The 23365-nt window shown below is 57.7% G+C and overlaps 2 protein-coding genes across 6 annotated transcripts in view; both read left to right on the forward strand.

Annotated features, from left to right (window-relative positions):
• NISCH (nischarin) overlaps positions 1-16202 on the forward strand; it is a 32953-nt gene extending 16751 nt beyond the window's left edge. For 2 of the 3 annotated variants that reach the window (XM_049640625.1, XM_049640624.1), the window contains exons 10-21: positions 286-471; positions 879-1007; positions 2126-2239; positions 2594-2705; positions 6910-7034; positions 8149-8198; positions 9073-10470; positions 12191-12608; positions 13126-13282; positions 13796-13924; positions 14404-14565; positions 14981-16202. In XM_049640625.1, the coding sequence (XP_049496582.1) occupies positions 286-471; positions 879-1007; positions 2126-2239; positions 2594-2705; positions 6910-7034; positions 8149-8198; positions 9073-10470; positions 12191-12608; positions 13126-13282; positions 13796-13924; positions 14404-14565; positions 14981-15591 (3591 nt within the window). In that variant the 3' untranslated portion in view covers positions 15592-16202. Of the gene's footprint in view, positions 1-285; positions 472-878; positions 1008-2125; positions 2240-2593; positions 2706-3292; positions 4390-6909; positions 7035-8148; positions 8199-9072; positions 10471-12190; positions 12609-13125; positions 13283-13795; positions 13925-14403; positions 14566-14980 lie in introns of those variants that run through there. The other variant, XM_049640626.1, reaches the window with a different exon arrangement.
• A 2128-nt stretch (positions 16203-18330) lies between these two features.
• STAB1 (stabilin 1) overlaps positions 18331-23365 on the forward strand; it is a 27395-nt gene continuing 22360 nt past the window's right edge. For 2 of the 3 annotated variants that reach the window (XM_049640627.1, XM_049640628.1), the window contains exons 1-3: positions 18334-18524; positions 22476-22612; positions 22958-23073. In XM_049640627.1, the coding sequence (XP_049496584.1) occupies positions 18444-18524; positions 22476-22612; positions 22958-23073 (334 nt within the window). In that variant the 5' untranslated portion in view covers positions 18334-18443. Of the gene's footprint in view, positions 18525-22475; positions 22613-22957; positions 23074-23365 lie in introns of all 3 variants that reach the window. The other variant, XR_007459868.1, reaches the window with a different exon arrangement.

Consider the following 23365-nt stretch of genomic DNA (forward strand, 5'->3'; position numbering starts at 1 on the left):
AGTTTCAAAGAATGGGAGAAGGTATGGAAATCTAACTCAAGCATGGTGAAGATGATATGCCTCCATCACAGCGATGGACAGCGCCTGCCCTGTGGGCCGTGATGCCTCTTTGGGGGTGCCACTGGGCCATGGTGCGTGCATGGGGGCAGGGGGATTCCCTTGCCAATAACTGTCCAAGGGAAGTGGGCGTTTGAGGGTGGAAGGCCTGCTGCACCTTTAGTGGCAGCCTGCTTTCTTGGGAGCCTCAACTTGAACCAGTGTACCCGGTTTTCTATGCTGCTGCAGCACCTGTACAACCTCGTGCACCTGGACCTATCCTACAACAAGCTCTCCTCCTTGGAAGGGGTTCACACCAAACTGGGGAACATCAAGACCCTGAACCTGGCGGGCAATCTCCTGGAGAGTCTGAGTGGCCTGCATAAGCTCTATTCCCTGGTCAACCTGGATCTCCGTGACAACAGGATCGAGCAGGTGAGCCACAGCCCAGAAGGATCTCAGGGTTCTGGGATGTCTGTACCTTGGTATTTGTCACTTTAAAGAAGAGCGGGGGCCGGGCACACCTGGGTGGCTCAGTTGGTTAAGCAGCTGACTTTGCCTCAGGTCACGATCTCGCGGTTCATGGATTCGAGCCCCGCATTGGGCTCTGTGCTGACAGCTCAAAGCCTGGAGCCTGCTTCAGATTCTGTGACTCCCTCTCTCTGCCCCTTCCCTGCTCGTTCTCTCTCTCTCTTTCTTGCAAAAATAAATAAATATTTAACAAATAAAGAAAGAAAGAAGAGCGGGAAGCTGCCTTTCACTGCCAAGAGGCCATCAGACATGTTGCCCTGTTGGTGAAGCATTCAAAACAGGGATGATGGCAGGGAACTCGTATCTTACAGATGGAGGAGGTCAAGAGCATTGGCAGCCTCCCGTGTCTGGAGCACGTGGCTCTACTGAACAACCCTCTGAGCATCATCCCTGACTACCGGACCAAGGTGCTAGCTCAGTTTGGAGAGAGGGCCTCCGAGGTAAGCTGCTGGGGTAGGTCATCTCTGTCAGAGAGACAATCTGGATGGAGTCTGGCTTTTCACAGGCAGCACTGGAGGTGATGTCCACTGTTTTATGCCTGCTTGCTTCGGAATGACATCTGGCCCTTAAGGGTCTTTTAGTTCTGGGAATTCTGCTGCCTCCTCAGGAAGAGGCTTTCTTGCTTCTTCTACGGGGACGTCAGCTGCCGTGGTTCCCACTAGCTTCCCTCATGTCCTCTCTGTCAGAGCTTCAGGCCAGGAAGGCTCCCCGTGAACCAACAAGCACAGAGTGAGGGTGGAAGGACTGTCTTCAACTTGTTAAAAAGTCAAACTGTTTTTTGTGGGCTACAAACAAAGGGTTTGCCCGCCTTTGCCAGTATAGTCTAGCACAGTGTCTGCTGCTTGCTGAGTGTAATCTGGCCACCTGCCACCATGCCAACTGGACAGATCCTTAGCCAGATTCACCCGTCTTTTCAGTCTCAAGCAGGCCCCGCCCCGTTCTCCCCAAATCCCGGGCCAGAAGATACCTGGGTGTCTTCATCCTTCCCCCACCACCCTCCTCATCTCTTTTCAGCCCCGGTGCCCCTTTCTTCGCACCGTCACCAAGACCATGTTCACAGGATGTCCTCCTCCTACCCTCCCAGGCTGCATGGTGTGGTGTCAGCTCCTCCCGCAGGTCCTTGGGACCATCCTTCATTCGAGCACACTGCCACCCCTCACTGTTTGCCAGCCACAGTGTCCTCCTCTATTGGCGGATGGGGGTCCTTGCTCTTCTGCCTGTTCCCCCGCCCAGCAGCCCTCCCCTTGCTCTTCACTGATCTGAGTTTTGCCATAACTGGGGGCTTGGTTCAGGTCGCTGCCCCCACGCCCAGCCACCCAAGAGGCCTTCACAGTGGATCCTGTACCCTCCCCTTCTCAGAGAGGGACTCCAAAAAATGGACCAGGTGGTGTGGGAACTCCCAGGTCATTTCCATGGGTGGCGAAGGGCTCACCTGCCAGGGGGCAGAGCCTCCCTTGGCCTCCTATGTCCTGTTGGGACCTGGCCCACACCTCAGCAGGGCCCCTGCCACTCTGCCCCCCTCAGCCCCTATGCTGACTCCATTCTCTGACCTCTGTAGGTCTGTCTGGACAACACGGCAACCACAGAGAAAGAGCTGGACACCGTGGAAGTGCTAAAAGCAATTCAGAAAGCCAAGGAGGTCAAGTCAAAGTTGAACAACCCAGAGAAGAAGGTGGGTCTTTATGTGGGAGGTGACAGGAGTGATGGTGAAGAGCCAGCTGAGGAAGGAGCTGGCTCACTGTGGAACCAGGCTGTAGAGTGCTCAGGTCCACTGCATCTCAGCTGTGCCTCTCCATGTCCTAGCTGCTTGACCTTGGGCAAGCCACACCCCCTCTCCTCACCTGTGCAAGGAGGGTGGTGGCAGCACCTGCCACATCGGGTTGCTGCGGACTAGGCCGGACCGCCTGCACCATCACCACACTTGTGAGAGCTGGGAGTTCCTCTCTCCTCCCCACTGACTATGCCGGGTTCTGTGCTTCCTGATCTTTCTCTCCTCTCCCGGGCTGACTTGAGCACTCCTCCTCAGATTGGTGAGGATTCCCGGCTCTCAGCTGCCTCCTGCGTCCGGCCCAGTGGCTCCCCTCCCAGCGTGGCTCCCACCTCTGCCTCCCTGCCCCAGCCCATCCTCTCCAATCAAGGTAATTGTGTATGTGTCTTTCCACCTGGCAGAGTCACACAGGTCCTGCTTGGGCCTCCTGGCTGGGGTTGGGGCTGATGCCGGCACCTGCTCCCTGCAGGGTTCAGACACAGGGAGGGCATGGTGCTATCTACAGGCTAGCGCCTCTTGGGGTGGCACAGAGTGGGGGGGTTGCCAGCCTGAGTTCAGTTGTTTGCTTAGCTAGTACCCCTCGGTTGGTCTGAACGCCCACATCGCAGTTCCTATAGAATCCTGTGGGTTTCTGATGGGGCCGGGGGGCTGCCCTTTGAACAGGCTCAGGGCTGCTGCTCATAAGGACCCTAATCCCTGATAGGCATTGCGGGCAGATTGGTTCCTTGTTAACGGGAAGCCGGGCCCAGTGACTTTCTGGAATCGGGCACCCCGGCCCCTGTGTAGGGAACTTTCTTTTATTGTTTCCTCACCTCTGTGGTTCTCACGGTGTGATTCAGCCCCCAAACACTGCGTGTGTGGGGCCAACATGGGCTGTCCGTGGACCCATGGAAGACCAGTTCCCTTCACCCGCCCACTGTCTTAGCGTTTTCAAAGGGCTTTCACCTCTGAACCCAGGCATCCTCGGAGATGAGTGAGTGAAGCAGGTCCCATGGGAGTGTCTGCTGGCCCGGCCCCCACGGAAGAGGGGAGGGTGTGCCGTCCCGAGTGGAGCCAAGGCTCGGGACACGCAGGAAAGAACGCCGCCCGCCCGGGCTCCTGGAGACGCAGAACTTGGTGTGAGGTCTTGGGAAAACAGTTTGACCCTATGTTTCAAGAGCCAGAAAAACGTTCCCACCCCTTGACCTGGTAACCCCGCTGGTGGGGATTTTATCTTAGCGGGTTAAGTTAATGGGGAAGGGGGAGGTGAAATGCTCACTGCAGCGTTATTTACGCCAGCAAAACATGGGATGTGACGAGTGTCAGAGGATGCAAGGGAGATTGAGCTGTGGTACAAAATGCTCTGCCACCATGACATCAGAGAGAGGGGACCTGGGTCGGAAGAAAGGGGAAGTGCTCGAGTTAAATCGGAAAGCCCATGGCAGGGCAGCACACCAAGGTCATGACCGTGAGATTAGGGGAGAGAGTTCAGGAGAATGGAGTGGTGGTATTAGGGGCCAGAGTGATTGTCAATCCGCTTTTGTAACACCCTTGACTGAGAAATTTTGGTTTTATTTTTTTACCTGAAAGGGAAGGGGGGTTTGTGTCCCAGTGAAGAAGCTTTCCTGCCTCGTTCCCTGCCACTGGGCCAGGGCCCTCTTGGGGACTGCTGCCTCAAGCTGCCATGTCACAGCACCGGCTGGCCTGCTGGCCTGCAGAGGAGCCAAGCCGTGTGACTAGACTTTTTGGGGGCAGGGAGACGCAACTGGTCCTTGAGGCTGGGAACCAGCCGGTTCTCAGTCAGTATGTTAAATCGATGAACGAGTGAGTGTGTGAATGAACAAGTGAGCAGAGAACCAGATAGTAAAGTGCAGACTGTGGGCAGGGGGATGTGAGGTGTCTGCCCCCAGAGCCGCAGCTGCAGGCAACCCTTCCCCCACTGCCCCACCCTGGGGACATGCCACAGGGTGGCTCGCTGTAGTCTGCTCCCCCTTTCCCAGCTACCGGACATTTAGATGTTGTCTCCAGATTTGCACCTCTTATAAATAAAACTGCACTGGATGTCTTTGTGTGCACATCTCTTTCCTTTTTGTGAGAAACCACAGAATTCGGGCCCCATCTAGGCAATCTGATGCCGCTCGTCTCATCCTCTGAGTGACCCTTCCTGACCACTTGTTTGTACAGTCCATGGTCCAGGAAGGAAGCAGAAAGACTGTCCCTGTCCACATTTCCTCAGTTCCAAACAGGGTGTGGGTGGGTAGTGGCAAGAAAACGTTTTTTCTCACTAAGGTGGAGAAATGTTTGTGTTCAGCTATGCGCTGCCCGTCTAGGGTCTTGCCTGGACGGGTCAGGGTTTTCCCCTAAGGGAGCAGTTATGCTCCCAGCCTGCTCCCACCTGTAGAGGTGAATATACTTGTGAATAAACTGGGTGCTCTTGAGTTAACACCAGGCCTCTGGTTATCTCAGGAGCTGTTAGCCAGCTTGTTGGAGCCATGGAGGATTGTGACCAGTAGGGGCTGACGTGTGAAATGCCAGAGTTGATTCTTCAGCCAGGTCTGTAGAGAAGTGGTTAGGAGCAGGCACCTGGGAGGCAGTCGGCTCAGTTTGCATCCCGGCTTCCCTGGCCGTGTTCCTTCAAGCAACTTGCAGCCTCTCTGAAGTTCTGTTTTCTCAACTGTAAAGTGGATACACCCTACTTCATCGATTCTAAGATGCACCCGTTTCCGCCTTGTGACTTGTCTGAAATTGAGATGCGTCTTTCAATCAGTGGCGTCTCATAGTCGCTGTCAGCCAGCTGGTATTCGTGATGGAGTCGTGTGAAAGCCTTCCGTGGACATCTGCTAAGACCAAGATGGCGCCCCACCCACGCATCTTAGATTTGATGAACTGTGGTAAATAACGAGAGGTGTGCATGAGCTAATGCTGGGGGAGCGCTTAACACTGCTCCTGGCTCACCAGAAATGGTCAGTAAGGGCTTCCCTTCCCTGCATCTTTATCAGAGGTTTCCAGATGACCAGGACAGTGCCCCTGAGGAATGTGGAGTCTCTTGGGGAGGTGAGCTTGTGTACCCAAGGGAGAACAAGGCAGAATGATGTGGGGGCACTTGTAGAAGGGAGAGCCATGTCTAGAGCAGAGGGCTTTGCAGTGGAGGTTAGTATGTGAGGTGAACCTCAGAGGATGGCAGAATCTGAGCGAGTGAGGGAGGGGAGGGGTGGACTCCAGGAGAGAACAGTGTGCTTCATGCATGGCTGTGTGCTGCTGCCTTCCTGCCTGCATAGCGCCTACTGCTTTGCTTTTGGGGGTGTCTGGGTTTGGGCTGCTGGCCTGGCTAGCTCATGGGCAACGGCCTGGGCTGCATGAGTTGTCCTGTCCCTGGGGGGCAGCTGAGCTGGACGAGGGTCCGTGACCTCTGGAGCTCAGTCATTTCATTGAACCATGGTGACTAGTGGCAAAGCCAGGCTGTGGAGGCAAGCCCTAAGCTCCTCTAAACCTCTGCAAAACTGGGGTCAGTGCTCAGCATTGTCCTCACCAGCTGCATTTAGGAAAATGTTTTAAAGAGTCTTTATCCTCCTCCAATGTAGAAGACGTTCGGAGTGAAGGAACAGGCCTGGACATGCTGTGTTCATAAAACAGCCTCAGCAGGGTTTAAGAGCACTGTGTGTTTCTGGGGTGCATGAGTCAGTTTGCTGTCCATGTGGAGGTAGCCTAAGGGAGGGTCAGTGGGGGGTGTCCTGCGGAAAACAGGCCATGGGTACCAAGCACGGATTGTCCTTGCCAGCCACGGAAGAAAACAGCCTGGAAGAAGGCCTGGCCGAATGAGGGGATCTGAGCCCTTGCGTGTCTGTGAAGCTCAGCGGAGATGTCATGTTACTGGGGGGATGGGGCCAACTTCAGTCATTTCCCTAGAAAGAGTCTCTAGGAGTGAACACGTTTCAGGCTCTTGACGGACATACTGCCAAACTGCTCTCCCAGCGGGCAGGCCAGCTCATGCCCCACTGCCCACCTCTGCCCAGTTAGGCCAAATCCAGGCCATGCAGTCAGTCAGACTCTTGCCAACGTGAGGCGAAACAGAGGTCGTGTTCCAACTTGCCCTTCTGTGGTTCCCTGTGAGAGGGTGCATCGCTTCCTGTGTTCTTTCTGGCGGCCATTCCTTTGTGGGATGTCTCTTCATCCTGTGGTCTCCTAACGGGGTTTCCAGCTTTCCCCTCCCATTTTTGACCTGGAAGAGCCTTTTATAGATTAAAGACACACACCTTTATCAAGTATTACAAGTACTTTTTTCTCATTTCATTTCACTTTGTTATATCTGAGGTTTCTTACAGAAGTTTCGTTGTTACATAGTCACACACGTATCAATTTTTTCCTTTGGATTTAGGTTTAGAAAGTCTGTCCCTGCCCTGAGGTTAGATAAGCAGTCATTTGTTCTTTCTTAGAGTTTTTTTAAGATTGCCATTTTTAATGTTTTCTTCTGTGATCCATGCGGCTGGGGTAGGGGGTCTGAACCCAGTCAATGCCGATAGCCTGAGGGCCCAGCCCTGTGTGTTGAATGGCTACTTTCCCTGCCTGCCCTGCCCGCCTGCCCCTGGTCTCTCCAGGAATCATGTTCGTGCAAGAGGAGGCCCTGGCCAGCAGCCTCTCATCCACCGACAGTCTGACTCCTGAAGACCGGCCCATTGCCCGGGGATGCTCTGATTCCTTAGAGTCCATCCCTGCAGGACAGGTAACACCCTCCTCCTGCTGCCAGGGCTTGGTTATCTCTGTGGACCACCTCTTCTGCCTGGGGCTGTCCAGAAGTAGGATGTGCCTTGGCTGGAAGTAGGAGGTGGTCTGGCTGGAGTTGGGGCAGATGCTGTCTCTGCTTGGTCCACTGTGCTTTATGATGAACGGTTTATATTCCCTGTCTGTCGTCTGTCTGTCCGTCTGTCAGGGCTAATAGGAACGGGCAGTTCTCTCTCACTAGGTCCTGGGGGACAAAGCCAGATGGTTCTTAGCCCCTGTGAGTGGACTCTCCTACGAAAGGCAGTTCAGAAGGCCCTAAGTGGGGATTGTTTGGGTCCTACACCCATCAGGAAGAGTTTCCCTCTCCCCTGTTGCCTGGTGTCCTGGGCTATTCTGCCTGCTCCTGCATGTTATCCTAGCAGTCTGGGACACACTGTGACTCCAGCACCTCCTCTGTGGCTATAGCTGAGGGTTCTGGAACTTCTCCATGAGTCCTGGGAAGAGAGGAGGACAGCAAGTGTGATGTGAGAGTCTTGTGTGTGGGGAGTATGCTTGGTACCTGGGCCTCCATCCAACCCCAGCTGTGTTCAGCAGGCCAGAGTCATGGCCCTGTGACCTTGGGCAGTCTGTGGGGTCCTCGCTCTGTCCCCACACTCCTTGGCACTCTTCCCTTCGCTCTCCCCAGGGTCACACAGTAGGAGGTCCTGGGCCCTCGGTCCTCCACACTGCCCAGAGACCATTGGGAGTGCCGTGCCAGGTGCTGCCTAGCCTCTTTTCATCGAGTCCTCTCCTGGCCAGTTGCCAGATTGGTAGACTGACCATGTGGAGCCTCTCGGGTGGCATGAGGAGCACTTAGATGCCAGACCTAGAGGCGCATGCTGAGTTGTGGTATGGGGGCGTGGGCTGGGGTCAGACACATGGGCAGGGATCTCAGCCCTGCTGTACACTGGTGGGGTAACTGGATGAGTCTCTGCCTTTCTGGGCCCCAGAATCCATCCCCGAGGGAAGCGGGATGGTGAGGGGCAGGGGGTGCCTGGCTCAGGGTCAGGCACCCAGTAAATACCAGGGAATGGCTGTAGCAAGTAGGGGGCTCACTTCATGTCCTTCTCTGTCAGGCACCTTCTGATGATTTACGGGACGTGCCAGGAGCTGTTGGTGGTGTGAGGTAAGGAAGAGGTTGAGAAGGCATTCTAGGCCTCCTGCACGTGCCCAGCTGTGGGCTAGTGGGAACCAGTTGGATTTTGTTAAGGATCTGTTCATAGGAGTCCTTCAAAACTGTTTCTTCCTTTAAATAAGCACCAATGAGGTGGGCTGTGGTCTGTTTCCAAATTCTAATCCCTGAAGTTTGCTTGACACGTTATCCCATACTAGGGGTCAGCAGATTAAGGACGATCTGGTCCACAGCCTATTTTATTTTTTACAGCCTGTGTGAGCTAAGAATGATTGTTCTATTCTTAAGCCACTGTTAAAAAAAGAATATGTGGGTGGGGTGGCCCCCAAAACCTGAAGTGTTTACTTTCTGACCTTTTATAGAAGTTTCCCAATGCGATTCTCTATATGCTTTTGCATAAGGGGAGCAGTGGCCAAGAGGAGCTAGAATTTAAATGTGGAAAGTCCGAAGACCCACCTAGCTTACTGCCTGACTCCCATCCCAGAGGCTCCTGGGTGCCCCTGAAGGGAACTGTTGTCAACCAGTGACTTCATGCCCTTTAGCTCTCGTCTTTGGGGCTCACGGCCAGCGTCTGAATGACTGAGAAGTCTTTGTGGTGCTTCTGTTGGGGGATCCTGTGTGGTGTGGGTAGGACAGTGTTGGTGCCTGTGGGCCGAGCCCTGGGAGTATGGGCTGTCACTGAACTGGCAGTCCCAGCCTTCCAGCACCTTGGCTCCCCACTGGGACGCTTATTGTGGGCTCAGGACAGGTTCAGCTGTTTAGAAGGCTTGGGAGACCCTTGAGGCCAGGGTGCAGCAGACGGTTGTGTGTGTGGGTGGTAGGGATGGCCCAGCGCAACATACCGTTGACCTGGCCTCTCCCCACACAGCCTGGAGCATGCGGAGCCAGAGGTCCAGGTGGTGCCTGGGTCCGGCCAGATCATCTTCCTGCCCTTCACCTGTATTGGCTACACGGCCACCAACCAGGACTTCATCCAGCGCCTGAGCACACTCATCCGGCAGGCCATTGAGCGACAGCTGCCTGCCTGGATTGAGGCTGCCAACCAGCGGGAGGAGGGCCAGGGCGAGCAGGGCGAGGATGAGGACGATGAGGAGGATGTTGCTGAGAACCGCTACTTTGAAATGGGGCCCCCGGATGTGGAGGAAGAGGAAGAAGGTGGCCAGGGGGAGGAAGAGGAGGAGGAGGAGGAGGAGGAGGAGGGCGAGGAGGAGCGCCTGGCTCTGGAGTGGGCCCTGGGTGCAGACGAGGACTTTCTGCTGGAGCACATCCGCATCCTCAAGGTGCTCTGGTGCTTCCTGATCCACGTGCAGGGCAGCATCCGCCAGTTCGCCGCCTGCCTTGTGCTCACCGATTTTGGCATCGCCGTCTTCGAGATCCCACACCAGGAGTCACGGGGCAGCAGCCAGCATATCCTCTCGTCCCTGCGCTTCGTCTTCTGCTTCCCCCACGGTGATCTCACGGAGTTCGGCTTCCTTATGCCGGAGCTCTGCCTGGTGCTCAAGGTGCGGCACAGCGAGAACACGCTATTCATCATCTCGGATGCCACCAACCTGCACGAGTTCCATGCTGACCTGCGCTCGTGCTTCGCCCCACAGCACATGGCCATGCTGTGCAGCCCCGTGCTCTATGGCAGCCACACCAGCCTGCAGGAGTTCCTCCGCCAGCTGCTCACCTTCTACAAGGTGGCGGGCGGCGGCCAGGAGCACAGCCAGGGCTGCTTCCCCGTCTACCTGGTCTACAGCGACAAGCGCATGGTACAGACGGCCGCCGGGGACTACTCGGGCAACATCGAGTGGGCCAGCTGCACGCTCTGCTCAGCTGTGCGGCGCTCCTGCTGCGCACCCTCCGAGGCCGTCAAATCGGCTGCCATCCCCTACTGGCTGCTGCTCACGCCCCAGCATCTCAACGTCATCAAGGCCGACTTCAACCCCATGCCCAACCGCGGCACCCACAACTGTCGCAACCGCAACAGCTTCAAGCTCAGCCGCGTGCCACTATCCACGGTGCTGCTGGACCCCACACGCAGCTGCACCCAGCCACGGGGTGCCTTCGCAGATGGCCATGTGCTTGAGCTGCTCGTGGGCTACCGCTTTGTCACTGCCATCTTTGTGCTGCCCCATGAGAAGTTCCACTTCCTGCGTATCTACAACCAGCTGCGGGCCTCGCTGCAGGACCTAAAGACCGTGGTCATCGCCAAGAGCCCCGCGACCGGGGCCCCGTCCCAGAGGCCCCTCGTGGATGGCCAGCCTGCCGAGGGCAGGGCCAGGTGAGACTGAGCACGGGCTCTTGAGGGAAAGTTGTGGGGGGGACCGTTTCTGAGACCGTTCGCCCCAAATCACATCTCTGAGCATCTGCGTGAGTGGGCCCAGGGTGGGCCCGGCTCCTCTGCTCCTCTTTGACTTCTGACCAGCCTCAAAACTGCTCTTGGCTGCCTCTGACACCCAGTACCAAGCCTTACCCTGGTGGTAAGCCATATACCCCTCTCCGGGGAGAACTGGTCTGCTGAGGGGCTCTTTCTCTATGTACCATTCTGTAAATTCCTTCCAGAGGAACTTGTTGGCTAAGAGTGGCAAAGTGCGAAGGTCTGAGTTTGTGACCTGGGTGGTCCCCTCGTTGAAAGCTCCTTTCCTTCTTGTGGCAGGGGAGACAGGGAAGTAGTGGCAGCTTTGTCCTGTTCTTCCTCACTTTGCTTCTGTCCCCAAGCCTGACTTCCCCCCATCTCCCTCCCTGGGTTTCCCTCAGGGCCATCTGGGGCTGAGGCTAGAGGGAAGCCTGTGGGCAGCCGTAATCATATCCTCAGTTCACCCCAACCCAAGCCTCCAGAGGGACCTTGTGCCCTGGAGGGCACACCTGCCCCCCGGCTTCATACAGGCTGGGGCTTCCCCAGCCTGGGCAAGAAAACCCTTCATCTGGTGGTCCTCCTATTCTCTGAGATACAGCCTACCCTACCCTCATTTTCTCTTCCATCTCTATGAGCAGTGGAGACCCTGTTCTCATCCCAGCAGCTCATACAGCCTGCTTCCAGTCCCAGTCCCCTAACCGGTGTTCCCAAAGGGCTTCCAGCCTCTCTCTGGATGAATCAGGTACCCTTCTTGGGCCCAGCTCAAGTCCTGTGGCCTCCAGAGAAACACTCAATGTCTGCACACACTTCAGGGTCTTCCCCTCCCTGCCCCTGTGCTGCGGCTTCTAGTGGTGACACCTTGTCTCCATTTCCCTGCTGTCCCCAAGCCTGGCTGAAACCTGCCCATAGTAGGGACCGCATGCAGAAAACAGGTGCCCTGCTTTTCCCCAGCAGATGTATCTCTGTTGCAGGACAACAAGGAGACAGCCCAGGGATTTCTCCAAGATCAGGGTCCCAGGGATTTCTCTCAACAGATGGACTGTCCCAACAGAGAGGATGATGTCCAAAAGACCCCGTCAGCCTGGGGCATGTAGGCCAGTTGCAGGGTCCTCCCAACCTCAGGGGTCCGTTCCTAACCTGAACTTTAAGGGTTCTGAGCATTGTTTGGTCTTGTACTTAGAACAGACCAGCAAAAACCCAGTGTGGCCACGTGTATATGGCTAGATGGGATGAGAGCCTGGGCTACTTCAGGAGGACCCAGAGGCAAACTGAGGAACAGTTTGGTTTTGGTTGTTAACGTCTGTTTGCACTCAGGTCCCAGGCCGTAGAATTCTACGGATTCTAGAGTGGCATTTCTGGCACCTCTACCACCTTCTGAAAATGCATTTTTAGTCCTTGGGCCACGTATATCTGGCCATCCCAGCCCTAGGGTACCAGATGGTCTGTCTTTCCCTGTCTACCCATCTCCCTTCTAAGAGAAAGGGCCTGGCACTTTCCCTTTGTTCTGTCTTCCTGTAGGGAACCCAGACATCTCCAGGTGACCTCAGAGGTGGCACTTGGTGGACATGAGGTTTTGTGTGTGATGTGACCCTCCGCCTGGGGTCCCTGTGTTAACACAGTGTTTCTTGGGGACTGGGGGATGCAGCAATGACCAGCGTTCCCAGGAGGTCCTGGTGGAGGCTCCAGCCCCGGACCCGGTGGAGGCGCCAGCTTTGGCCCTAGCCTCGGTGGAGGTCCCAGCTCCGTCCCCGGCAGAGGCCTCAGACCCTGCGAAGACCCCAGGTCCAGTGGAGGCCTCGCTTCCAGCTTCGGTCCCATCAGAGGCCTCGGGCTCAGAGGAGTCCCCAGTGGAGACCCCAGCCCCGACCCCAGCTGCCCCGGCCCCAGCAGAGCCTCTGGTGCCAGCGGAGGCCCCTGCTCAGTACCCAAGCGAGCAGCTGATCCGGTCCACTTCCGAGGAGAATCAGATCCCGTCCCACCTGCCCGCCTGCCCATCGCTCCGTCACATCGCTAGCCTACAGGGGAGCGCCATCATCGAGCTCTTTCACAGCAGCATTGCCGAGGTAGTGGCCCCAGAGCCGGGCTCGCTGACTGGTGCTCGTGTGGAGAAAGGTGGTACAGTTGGTCCTGGGAGCTGTGGCAGGGCTTGGCTTGGGGTCAGCTGCAGGCTCTTGGACTTCTGTGCTGGCTTTCCTCCCTAGCTTTAGCTGGTCACAGCTTTGAGGACCTGGGGAGGGAGGTCCTGGGCTGCTCTCCCTGGTCAGTTGTCTTTCCTGTCACCACCTCACCCTGTGGCCACCCCTAGCCTTGGGCCCCAGGCACACCCGCCCCACATCCATCTCCCACCCTTGAATCCTTCTCTGCTTCCAAGTTTATAAATGCGTTGACAAGATGCGATGAGGGTCTTGTGTCTCCCCATCTGGGATTGTGGCCATGTCACCGGTATGTGCAGGTCACCAGAGCAGTGGGGCTGATGGGGGGTTGCCCTGCCCAGAGCTGTTTTCAGGTACAGCCTAGAAGAGAGTTGTGTGCCCCGGCCCTGCTCTGCTGCAGGGCCAGACCCGGCCTTTCTGTATCCAGGTTGAAAACGAGGAGCTGAGGCACCTCATGTGGTGCTCAGTGGTGTTCTACCAGACCCCGGGGCTGGAGGTGACCGCCTGCGTGCTGCTCTCCACCAAGGCTGTGTACTTCGTGCTGCACGATGGCCTCCGCCGCTACTTCTCAGAGCCACTACAGGGTAGGCACCGGGGCCTGCTGGCACCCAGGAGCTCAGAGCAGCGCCTGAGGAGACAGGCTGGGCTCTGTCTCTGTAGCCAGCTGTGTGGCCTCAGGCAGCAGCGATTCAGCAGGGCTGGGCGGAGCGTCCCTTGTCTGAGGAAGGGGGTTGATAACCACGCTCTTTCCTGGAGCTGTCACAAGAGACCAGAGGCCAGGGCTTGAGTCCAGGCCCAGTGAGTACCCAGGAACTGGCAGTGACGAGGAGGGCTTGGGCAGCCTCTGTCCTGTGGGGCCTCGGTGGGAGCCTTAGCTAGTGGCCTATTACAGGGCTCCTCGTGACTCTGCTGAGCCAGGCAAGACATTGCCTGTGAGGCTTCGTGTGCATAAGAGGTAGCAGTGGCTCCTTGCCAGGCCTCAGCAGACCGGGCTGGCCAGGGGCACCCCTTCCTGCTGGACACAGCTGTACACCTGGGACCCTTGGGCTCCCCTGGCACAGCCAGCACCACGCTTGGTTCCTGTCTTTCCATCATAGATTTCTGGCATCAGAAGAACACGGACTACAACAACAGTCCCTTCCACATCTCCCAGTGCTTTGTTTTAAAGCTTAGCAACTTGCAGGCAGTCAACGTTGGACTTTTCGACCAGTATTTCCGGCTGACGGGTGAGTGACTGCTATGCTTTTTCCTATTTTGGGTGAAGGCCAGCGTCACCAGTGGGCTTCCACCTTCCACATGTGGGTGCGTTATCGCAGGCTGGGTTATCTCTGCTCCCAAGTCCGTTCACCGGAGTGGGAGGAAGCGGCTTCAGGAACTGCTGAGCGTGCAGAACCCCCCAGGGCTCAAGCGCGAGGCGGGGACCAAGGCAACCAAGTGGCCGACGGGCAGGCAGAGTGGGCCCAGGGCTCACGGGCAGGATGTTTCTGACTCACACTTCCTGAAGAGAGAAAGCTAAGCTTTTTCCCTAATGCCTCTGCATCCCCTTCCAGAAAAATGTCGCAGCCCTTCCGGCCTGAGAAATAGCTATCTCTCCAGGCCTCGTGATGCTTTCCCACGTGGGCCCTCATGGCTCTGTGGTCTTGGGGGGCAGGGACAGAGCCCAGGGGTGGCGGCTTGCAACCGTGACCAACCCCTTCTCCTACAGGCTCCTCTCCGGTGCAGGTGGTTACATGCTTGACACGGGACAGCTACCTGACACACTGCTTCCTCCAGCACCTCATGGCCGTGCTCTCCTCCCTAGAACGCACACCCTCCCCTGAACCTGTCGATAAGGACTTCTACTCTGAGTTTGGGAACAAGACCACAGGTACCCCCACTTGGCTCAGGCTGCAGACAGGCCACCTGGGCCGATGTCACCGACCTCCTCCCTGACCCCAAGGGCTGCAGCAGACCCCAGAGCACCTGTCTGTGCCCAGAACCCCTTCTGCCTTCTCACTTTTTGTCTTTCCTGCTTAGCCAGCTAGGGTTTCACATGAGCTTTTTCACTGCAGAGCCTCTATCCCAGCAAACCCTCAGCCACTCGGCACGTGCATCTCAAGCGTCTGCTCCGCTTTGAGCTGCTGGCCCGTGGGTGTCCTTCCCAAGCGTGGGAGCCTGGAGCACTCCCCCACTTCTGACAGCCCCTTATGCCGCCATTCTGTGTAGCGTGGGTTTGCTGGTGCTCCGGGCCCCACAGCAGGCAGGTTCCAGGCTCTAGCCCCGGTGGCCATCTCTCTCTGCAGGGAAGATGGAGAACTACGAGCTGATCCACTCGAGCCGCGTCAAATTCACCTACCCCAGTGAGGAGGAGATTGGGGACCTGACTTTCACTGTGGCCCAGAAGATGGCTGACCCAGAGAAGGCGCCAGCCCTCAGCATCCTGCTCTATGTGCAGGCGTTCCAGGTGGGCACGCCGCCCCCTGGGCGCTGCAGGGGCATGCTGCGCCCCAAAACGCTCCTGCTCACCAGTGCTGAGATCTTTCTCCTGGACGAGGACTTTGTCCACTACCCATTGCCTGAGTTCGCCAAAGAGCCGCCGCAGAGAGACCGGTACCGGCTAGACGACGGCCGCCGTGTCCGAGACCTGGACCGCGTGCTCATGGGCTACCAGACCTACCCACAGGCCCTCACCCTCATCTTTGACGATGTTCAGGGCCGTGACCTCATGGGCAGCGTCACCCCGGACCACTTCGGGGAAGTAGCAGACGGCCCTGCCAGCAGCAGCCAGGGCCGTGAGGTCCAGTGGCAGGTGTTTGTCCCCAGCGCTGAGAGCCGCGAGAAGCTCATCTCGCTGCTGGCTCGCCAGTGGGAGGCCCTGTGTGGCCGTGAGCTGCCCGTCGAGCTCACTGGCTAGCCCGGACCACAGCTGGCCCCTGCTGCCTGCCATGCCCACCCTGGCGTCCACTCAGGGCGGGAAGCAGGCTCTCTTTGTCATTTTTAAAGCGTTTTCTCCTCCCTTTTGGGTACCTTCATTTGACTGTCCTCAGAGAATGTGAACATAGGTGTTCAGTTACTTCTTTCCAGTACTGGGAGTGAAAGCGCCGGCACCCTCCAGGACCTCCATGTGCCGCCAGCCTCCTGTGGTCTGTTGCCTGCCCTGGTGCGGTGTGGCCAGCATTCTAGTGTCGTGTCTTCTGTCGTGGGACTGTTATTAACGTGTGGCACCATGGGTCCGATTTATTCTTCTTTGTGTCCTTTCCTGAAATGTCCAGTCACGTGCTGTCATTGTGCTGTTTGCTGCTAATCGTGAAGCTGGTAGCAAAATACATGTCGGAAGCTCCCGCCCCGTGCAGTTTTCCGAAGTGGAGGCCTCTGCTGGTCCAGACAAGTGGGAAAGCCCCATGGGGGCAGGAGTCCCCAGGCCTTGGGCTGAGAGGGATGGGGACAGGGGACCTAGAGCTACCAGCACCAAGTGTGATTCCTGTTGCCTGTTTTCTCTACTCCAATAAAGCAGAGTTTGACACAGTCTGGGTCTTTTATTTCAAGGGGCACTGGGGTCCCAGCAGGGCACTGGACCAGGGCAGGGCTGGCATGAGGGAGAGGGTACCCTAGAGAAGCAGGAAGGTGAGCTACTGGGGGCAAGGGAAAAGCGGGGGAGGGAGAAGGGCACGGAGGGCAAAGGAGCTGCTCTTCCAGGGTGGTGCTGGCAGGGGAGTGCCGGCACAGGGGAGGTGTCAGGGGACCCTTGGGATCGGGCCGTGCTGAGCTGGGGTTAGACCCTGAGCCTCAGGGCACACCTGGTACATGGGCTCACTGGCTTTCTGCTTCCTGCAGGTCTGGGATGTCACACCTGGCCCGGCCCCAGCTGAAGCTGCAGTCTGTTGTGAGGGTAAGGCCTGGAGTCTGGGATTGTGTAGGCTGGGGCCTGAGGGGTCTCACCGGGAGCGCTGGCAGGAAGATGGCCTGTGGGAGGTGGCCCCAGGTGGTGGATAGGATGTTCCTGTTCTCAGAGAAGTGGGGGTTGCCTCAGGGAGCCCTGTCAGACAAGGACCTGGGATGTCTTTGGGAGCCAGTCCCGTGTCTCACCCTTTCTCACCCCATTCCTACTCCCAGAGTGGGGCCCTGGAGCCCCACTTGTCTCTTCCATCCTGGTCCAGTGAGGAGTCTCCGTTCCCAAGGCCCTGGGGCCATTTGGGTCAGGCAGGACTGGAGAAGAGGTGAGTGGAGGGTGGCCAGCCCAGCTTCCAGCCTACAACTCCTGTTCTTCAGGAGGGTCTGCAGCACTCGTCACCCTCAGGAAGGCTGCCCGGCTGGTGGGGGGGGGGGGGGGGGGGGGAGGGGGTGAGCCACATTTGGGAAGGTCTCTCCACTCACAACCTCCCCAGCCAGATTTCAAAAGCTAGCCCAGTCGATGGCTCCTCCAGCCAGTGAGGGGAGAGAGGCCTGCTTAGGAGGAGGAGGAGGAGTCAGGTGACAAGGCTTCTCTCCCTACCAGGCTTTTATTGAAGACATTTACGTGGCTACCAGCCTCTATCTGTTGTGTGTAAACAGGGATGGTGCCAACCAGAGGCAGGGTCCAGCATGCCCAGGCCTGGCATACACAGGCCTCACCACCTGGGCTACTGTTCCCAGGCGCCATGGACCAGCATGATAGTCGGCCCTTGCCTGAGTCCGTGAGCACAGAATCTACTGGCAAGGGGCTGCGCTGTGTAGTGCACGGGGCCCTGCAGGCAACAGACCTTAAGCGTTGAGAATGGGACCTTAATACTGATTAGCCAAGCAACCTTAGACAAGTGCCCCAGCACTGAGTCTAGTTTCCCCACCAGTAACAGGGATGATAAAGGTACCTGCCTGCCTGCCTTCGTTCACTCCACAAATCTGTACTAAGCATCAACCGTGAGAAACAGCCAGACACCATCCGTGCTTTCCCATAGCTGACATTCCGTCAGAGGACAGAGAATAAATGAAATAAAGTGTCAGCTGGTGGCAAGTGCTAGGAGGTGATGGCAGCTGGTGACCCTTGCTTGACTTGAGGCTGACCTTGGGGTGAGTCCCTGTGAAAGGATCTGGGGGAACAGCAGCAGGTTAGGAAGTGGAGAGGCTCATGGCAGAGCAGGCAAGCTCAGGGGCTGGTAGAGGGGTTTGGGGTGCAGTGGGAAGCCAGGAGGCTCCTTGGGAAGAGGAGGAGGGTGCAAGAACAAGGTGGAGGGTGTGGCTGGGGCAGGTGAGCCAAAGAAGGGTCTGATGCGCTGTCTGCTTAGCACGGGCCCAGACCTGCTCTCAGCACTTGGAAAGGTCAAGACAGGCAGACCTGATTCAGGGGCTGCCCTACCCACAACCGCCAGAGCCCCCCACCCCCAGAGCCTATGAATGATACAGGCCGGGCTTGCAGACAGGGGCTGGATGGTTGTTTACATCGGAATTTGCTTCACACCCTCTGATAAGCCCCAGGCTTGTGGCTGCTGGTGGGCTTGGGGTCAGTGATACCAAGAGGAGGGTCCCAGGCCAGGAAGCCCCAAACAGGGCCCAGGCTGACCATGCAGGGGTCAGCGGCCAGCACCTTCCCTTCCGCCTGCAGGCTGCTGATAGCAGAAGGAAATCCTGGCGGGTTCCTGTGGGGGTGAACTGGCGGGGCCTCCAGGCTGCTTTTAAAGCAACTGCCCGCCCCGTCCCACCCGCCTGTCCTGTGCCTGCCTCCTAAAGCTCGTTCCCCACACTGGCTGCCCTGACTGTCCTGGACGGCGTGCCCGCCGGCCGCCACCAGCCATGGCAGGGCCCCGGGGCCTCCTCCTGCTCTGCCTCCTGGCCTTCTGCCTAGCAGGCTCCAGCTTCACCAGGGGGCAGAAGGTGAGTAGGAGCCAGTGTGGGGGACATGGTATCCAGGCCCGCTGGCCAGTGGTGGGAGCAGGGAGGGAAGTGTGCACAGATCGGGCACAGGTCTGGGGGGACACACGGGGCAGCCGATACTTGTCTGACTCCGAGCAAGACCAGAGGGCTGGGCTATTGTGCCCACCTCCACAGGCTGAGAGGTCTGTGTCTAGCTGCCTCGGATGGCAGGGGTGTGTTGGCCTGCCCTCCTATAACTGCACCCAGCCTGCCAGCCATGTGGTGTGGGCAGCCATCCCAGGGCTCCCCAGCCTGAAGTTGGGGGGTACAGAGCCAGGCCCATCCTCCTGCCCTCCCTGTCCAGACTGGGGCCTGGTCTCTCTGTGACCCTGGCCTGGGGATTGGAGATAACATCACCCCCAACCCTGGAGGGTTGTGGAACACACATGTATGTGTGCCTGTATTTGGCCCCAGGGGTAGAATGAGGTCTACTCAACCCTACTCCCTCTGGGTAAGCAGCAGCCAACAGGAATACTCTCAAATCTAAGAGCTGCCCTTTATCAAGTGCACAGCCCTGGGTGCACCTGGCCATTATCCTCTGGAATCTTCATGACCCCTGGACAGTGGGTCCTGTTCTCTGCCTGAGGGAGCTTAAGTTCAAGGATGATGGAGACCGGTCTGTCCAACTCTGGAGCCATGCTCCCAATCACTGCCTGTGAGTCCCCAGAGAAGGGGTCCCAGTGTGTGGCTGTCAGGTCCCGCGCGTGTCAGCTGCCTCCTGGCTGCCGGGCTGCAGGTCTGCTTGAGCCCCGGAGCAGGGACGTTGTCCCCACTGGAGCTTCCAGAAGAGCCTCCCACCCTGAATGTGGAGATAGAGTTGCCTGGCTGGGGCCTGCCTACAGTTGAGGGTTCCCTCCACCATGAGGCCAAGTTCATTTGATTCTTGGGACAGCTGCTGCTGTCCCCATTATTATTAGTGGGCAGGCTGGGATCCAGAGAGGAAGGACTTGTCCAGGATTCCACTGCCAGGTAGCACCAGATCGGAGCTGGGGATGGGCAGGTTGGAAGCTGCAGGGGTGACCGATGGTTGGAAGAGCCCAGGATTCTAGGCTGCAATGAGCCCTGCAGGTGGGTTCCCATTCCCTCCCTCCTCCATTTTTCCCACAAGTGAAATACAAGGGCATTTCATAGGCCTTGCCACCTCCCCATGTTCTGGGGACGGGTCAATGAGGCGCCTCACGCTGGGAATTTTTCCCTGTCAAAGACCTATGCTCTGACCACCTCTGAGTCGGTATCCTGGGGCTGGGGCTTAGCCGGGCTGGGGCTTAGCCAGCCTGGGCCAGGTCTGATGGTCCCCGGGGCTCCCATGAACAGGGAGGTGGCAATACCGGCCTTCTCTTGCATCCTCAGTCACCCGACCCTCCTGGCAATCCCTGTAGTGTGAGGCCCTCTCTAAATATTAGGAAACTGAGGCTCCAGGGGGTAAGGATGACCTGTGGGTCACACAGCCAGTGAGAGGCAGAAGCAGGACTCAAACACAGGCAGGTTCAGGCAGTAGAGGCAAGGAAGGCTTCCTGGAAGAGGGGGAGTGTTAGCCCTTGTCCATTCAAAACGCCTTTTGCTTAGTGTTTCCTCTGTGCTGGTGCTGGCGGAGCCTGTAGTCTCAAGCTGAGGGTTAGAGGGAGAAGAGCCCTGATCTAGGGCAGAGAAAGCAGTTGGGGGTTCGGAGGGGGCTGCCCCTCTGAGGGAGTTTGGGTTCTGGGCCCCAGGCCCCATCTTGGGGGAATTTCTCCCACTGGCAACAGGCTTTACACCTCATGTCTCCTCAACTTCCCCAGCAACATCTGTCTCTGTGGGAAGCAGATGTTGCAAAATCAGTTCTGGATCGGAGCAGGGAGGGGGCAGCACCCAGGGCCTGGCTCAGGCGGTTCTGAGGTGCCCGGGAAAGAAGAGAATCTGATTCAGCACTGGGCTGTGACCCAGAGGGACCAGCGGTGACGCTGTGCACTGGGGAGGCTGGTGCCCCTTCCAGGCTGTAGGGCAGAGGGGCCCGGTGCCCGCATCTGGTACACTCCCCACAGGAAGTATGATTCAGCCACTGACTTATCCACCCTTCACCATTTCACACACATTTCCCAATGCAGCAGCCTGAGAGTGAGTGTGTCCCTCTTGGGACACCTTCCTCCTGTGCTCACCTCCACACTCCACACCCCACCGCCCTGCCAAGAGCCAAGAAAGCGTGCTGTCTCCCTCCCCTAAACCCTTCCATTCCTCTCAGAGCCAGTCCCCGGGCCAGTGGTGGCCACAATGGCAACTGGGCCCGGCTGGCCAGGTGGCCCTCAGGGGTGCCTTTGCCCTGAGCCAGCAGCTGCCCAGGCTTGGAGTTACCCAACTTCCTAGACATTCCCTGGCTCAGCAAAGGCTGAGCCCCAGGGTGGGGAATGAGACCACAACACTCAGCCCCACGGCTGGGCCTAAGGCCACTCTCAGCAACTTCCTTCTTTGCAGACTGCAGAGGCATGAGCGGAAAGGGCCAAATCACAGCAGCAGAGAGCGGCCCTCGGGTCCTCTCAGAAGTGTCATGCTGCTGTTTCTTCTCTCCTCTTGCCTTGAGAGGCCTCACACGTGTAACCTTCTAGGAAAGAGATGTTCTGGGCTCACTCCCTTTGCACCGCAGCATGTTCAGCATTTTTTAGATTAGAATATCTTAGATTCTCTAGTCTGGGCCCTGGAACCCCAAATCCTCTCTTCCATCAACACACACTCTCCTATGGCCCTTTCTCCCACTTACAATGTAGACTTAAACTTCCATCCCTCCAGGGCATAGCACTGTTCTTGGGACTTTGTTGCCATGACGGTGGCCCCAGGGATAGTGGACTGGCAGGGGCTGTGGCAGGCCAGTGAGTGGGACCACAGGGCTGGGCTTTCTCAGCATCCGGCACCCTCAGGGGATGGTCTCTTCTCCTCCCCCCACCCCCTCCCCCACCTTGGCCAGAGGTCCATTTAAAACAAACCAGTTGGCCTGGCCACTGGCCTCTCCTTAGCCACTCTCTGCCTTGTCACACTTTGTCACCTGCTCCTTTCCACTTCCTGGCTTTTGCCTCTCCTGTTCCCCTCTACCAGGGGCACTACCCTGGCCAACTCTTATCCATCTTTCAGCCCCAACTCAATTGAGTCACCACCCCTGGGAAGCCGCCTGGGTCCTCGCAGCTCCCTCGCACCAGCATTGCCCACCGATGATAAGTTGTGGACCTCTGGGTCCGCGTTCTTGTGTGGGGCCAGGGGCCAGGCGCCAGGCCTGGGGTCAGGACTTAGGGAACCCATGCAGACTCCCTGTGCACATCTGCTCACACAGGCCTACCTCTTGGGTCTGGGGCTGGCTGTTGGGTCTCTGCCCCTGGGGCAGCTGAGCAGGCCCTTGGGCTTGCTGAGAGGGTCATTTAGCAGCACAGTGGAGACATGCTCAGGGCAAAGTGATGACCAAAGGGGTTCTGCCTGGGCCTGGGAATTGAATCGCTGTGCTCTCCCAAGCAGTGTCTGCTGTGGCATTTAGTGTTTACTCTTAAGTGAGAGGTGATAATGGACACTAGGTTGAGAATTCAGGTTCTGGTCCCTGACAGACCCAGTCTCTGGGTGGTTTGGGGCCCAGGGTTCAGTTTCGTCATCTGAATGAACTAAGGTCTAACAAAACGGCTGGGTTCTCATCACGTCAGGAGGTATAGACTCTGAGGCTTCTGGGCATATGTTTGTGGCCATGGGCAGAAGCCCGTGGCTGTGGTATAGGAAATACCATGGCAGGGAGGACCTGTGACAGGCAGGTTTCCCCATCTCTCACAGCTTCCCCTGTCCTCACTGGAACAGGTGGGAAACCAAGGCCTGGAGAGAAGTGCTAGGCCTTGCCTCAGTCAGAGCAGAACCAGGACTGGGTACAGGGTCCAGGCCGCCTCGCCCCAAATTCCACTTGTTGCCCAGGTGCGGTCCAGACGCTGCGATGTGAAGACCAAGTTTGTCATGCGCATACCCTGCACCATGTGCCCCGCCATTAAGAGGCGGATGTGCCCCCCAGGCTGGCTTCGGGAGTTACCAGAGAAGATCTCACAGGACTGCCGGTGTGGATCCCCACCTCCATCCTTGTCCACTTCCAGGAGCATCCTGTAGGGTGGGGGAGGGCTGGGGGGACGAGGGAGAGCCTGGCAGGCTTGGGTGGTGAGGGCAGGGACTCACTTATTCACATGTCTGTTGCCCTTCCAGTGGGGCAGAGATAGGGAGTAGGGAGGAGGTGGGGGCAGCTGGTATTTATTGAGCACCTACTACTTGCCAGCCCTGTGCTCATCTCCGGACCAGGCAGACAGAGAGGAGGCAGAGCCAGAGCACTGAAACCCAGTGTGGGGAGGCCAGGCTGGGGGCTGCAGAGTGGGAGTCCCTCCTGTCACCCTACCCACCTTTGTGCCCAGCTACGAGGTGCAGCTGGGGGACTCTTTGATGTCTATGAGCGGCTGCAGCATGGAGTGCTGGAAGGACGTGGTGGAGAAGGCCTGTTGCCCCGGCTACTGGGGATCCCAGTGTTATGGTATTGGTGGGGGCCCAACCCTGCTCCTCATACTCCAGCCCTGGGTGCCCCCATCTGCAGCTTCTGCCTGCATCACCCTCCACTCATTCAGTAAATGGACACTGAGTGAGCACCAGCATAGCTTGGTTGCCTGGGGGAGGGGCCGGGGCTGCCTGGAGCTGCTGGGGTCAGGGGTGAATTGTGAGTTCCTAGGGGCACAGCTGAGTTCCGGGGGGGGGGGGGGGGGGCGGTTCAGAGAGTGGCCGGGAGGTGCTGAGACTCCGTGTAATGGCCGTGGGACCTGCCTGGATGG

Source organism: Panthera uncia, chromosome A2 (assembly GCF_023721935.1).
Source record: "Panthera uncia isolate 11264 chromosome A2, Puncia_PCG_1.0, whole genome shotgun sequence".
NCBI classification, from domain to species: Eukaryota; Metazoa; Chordata; class Mammalia; order Carnivora; family Felidae; genus Panthera; species Panthera uncia.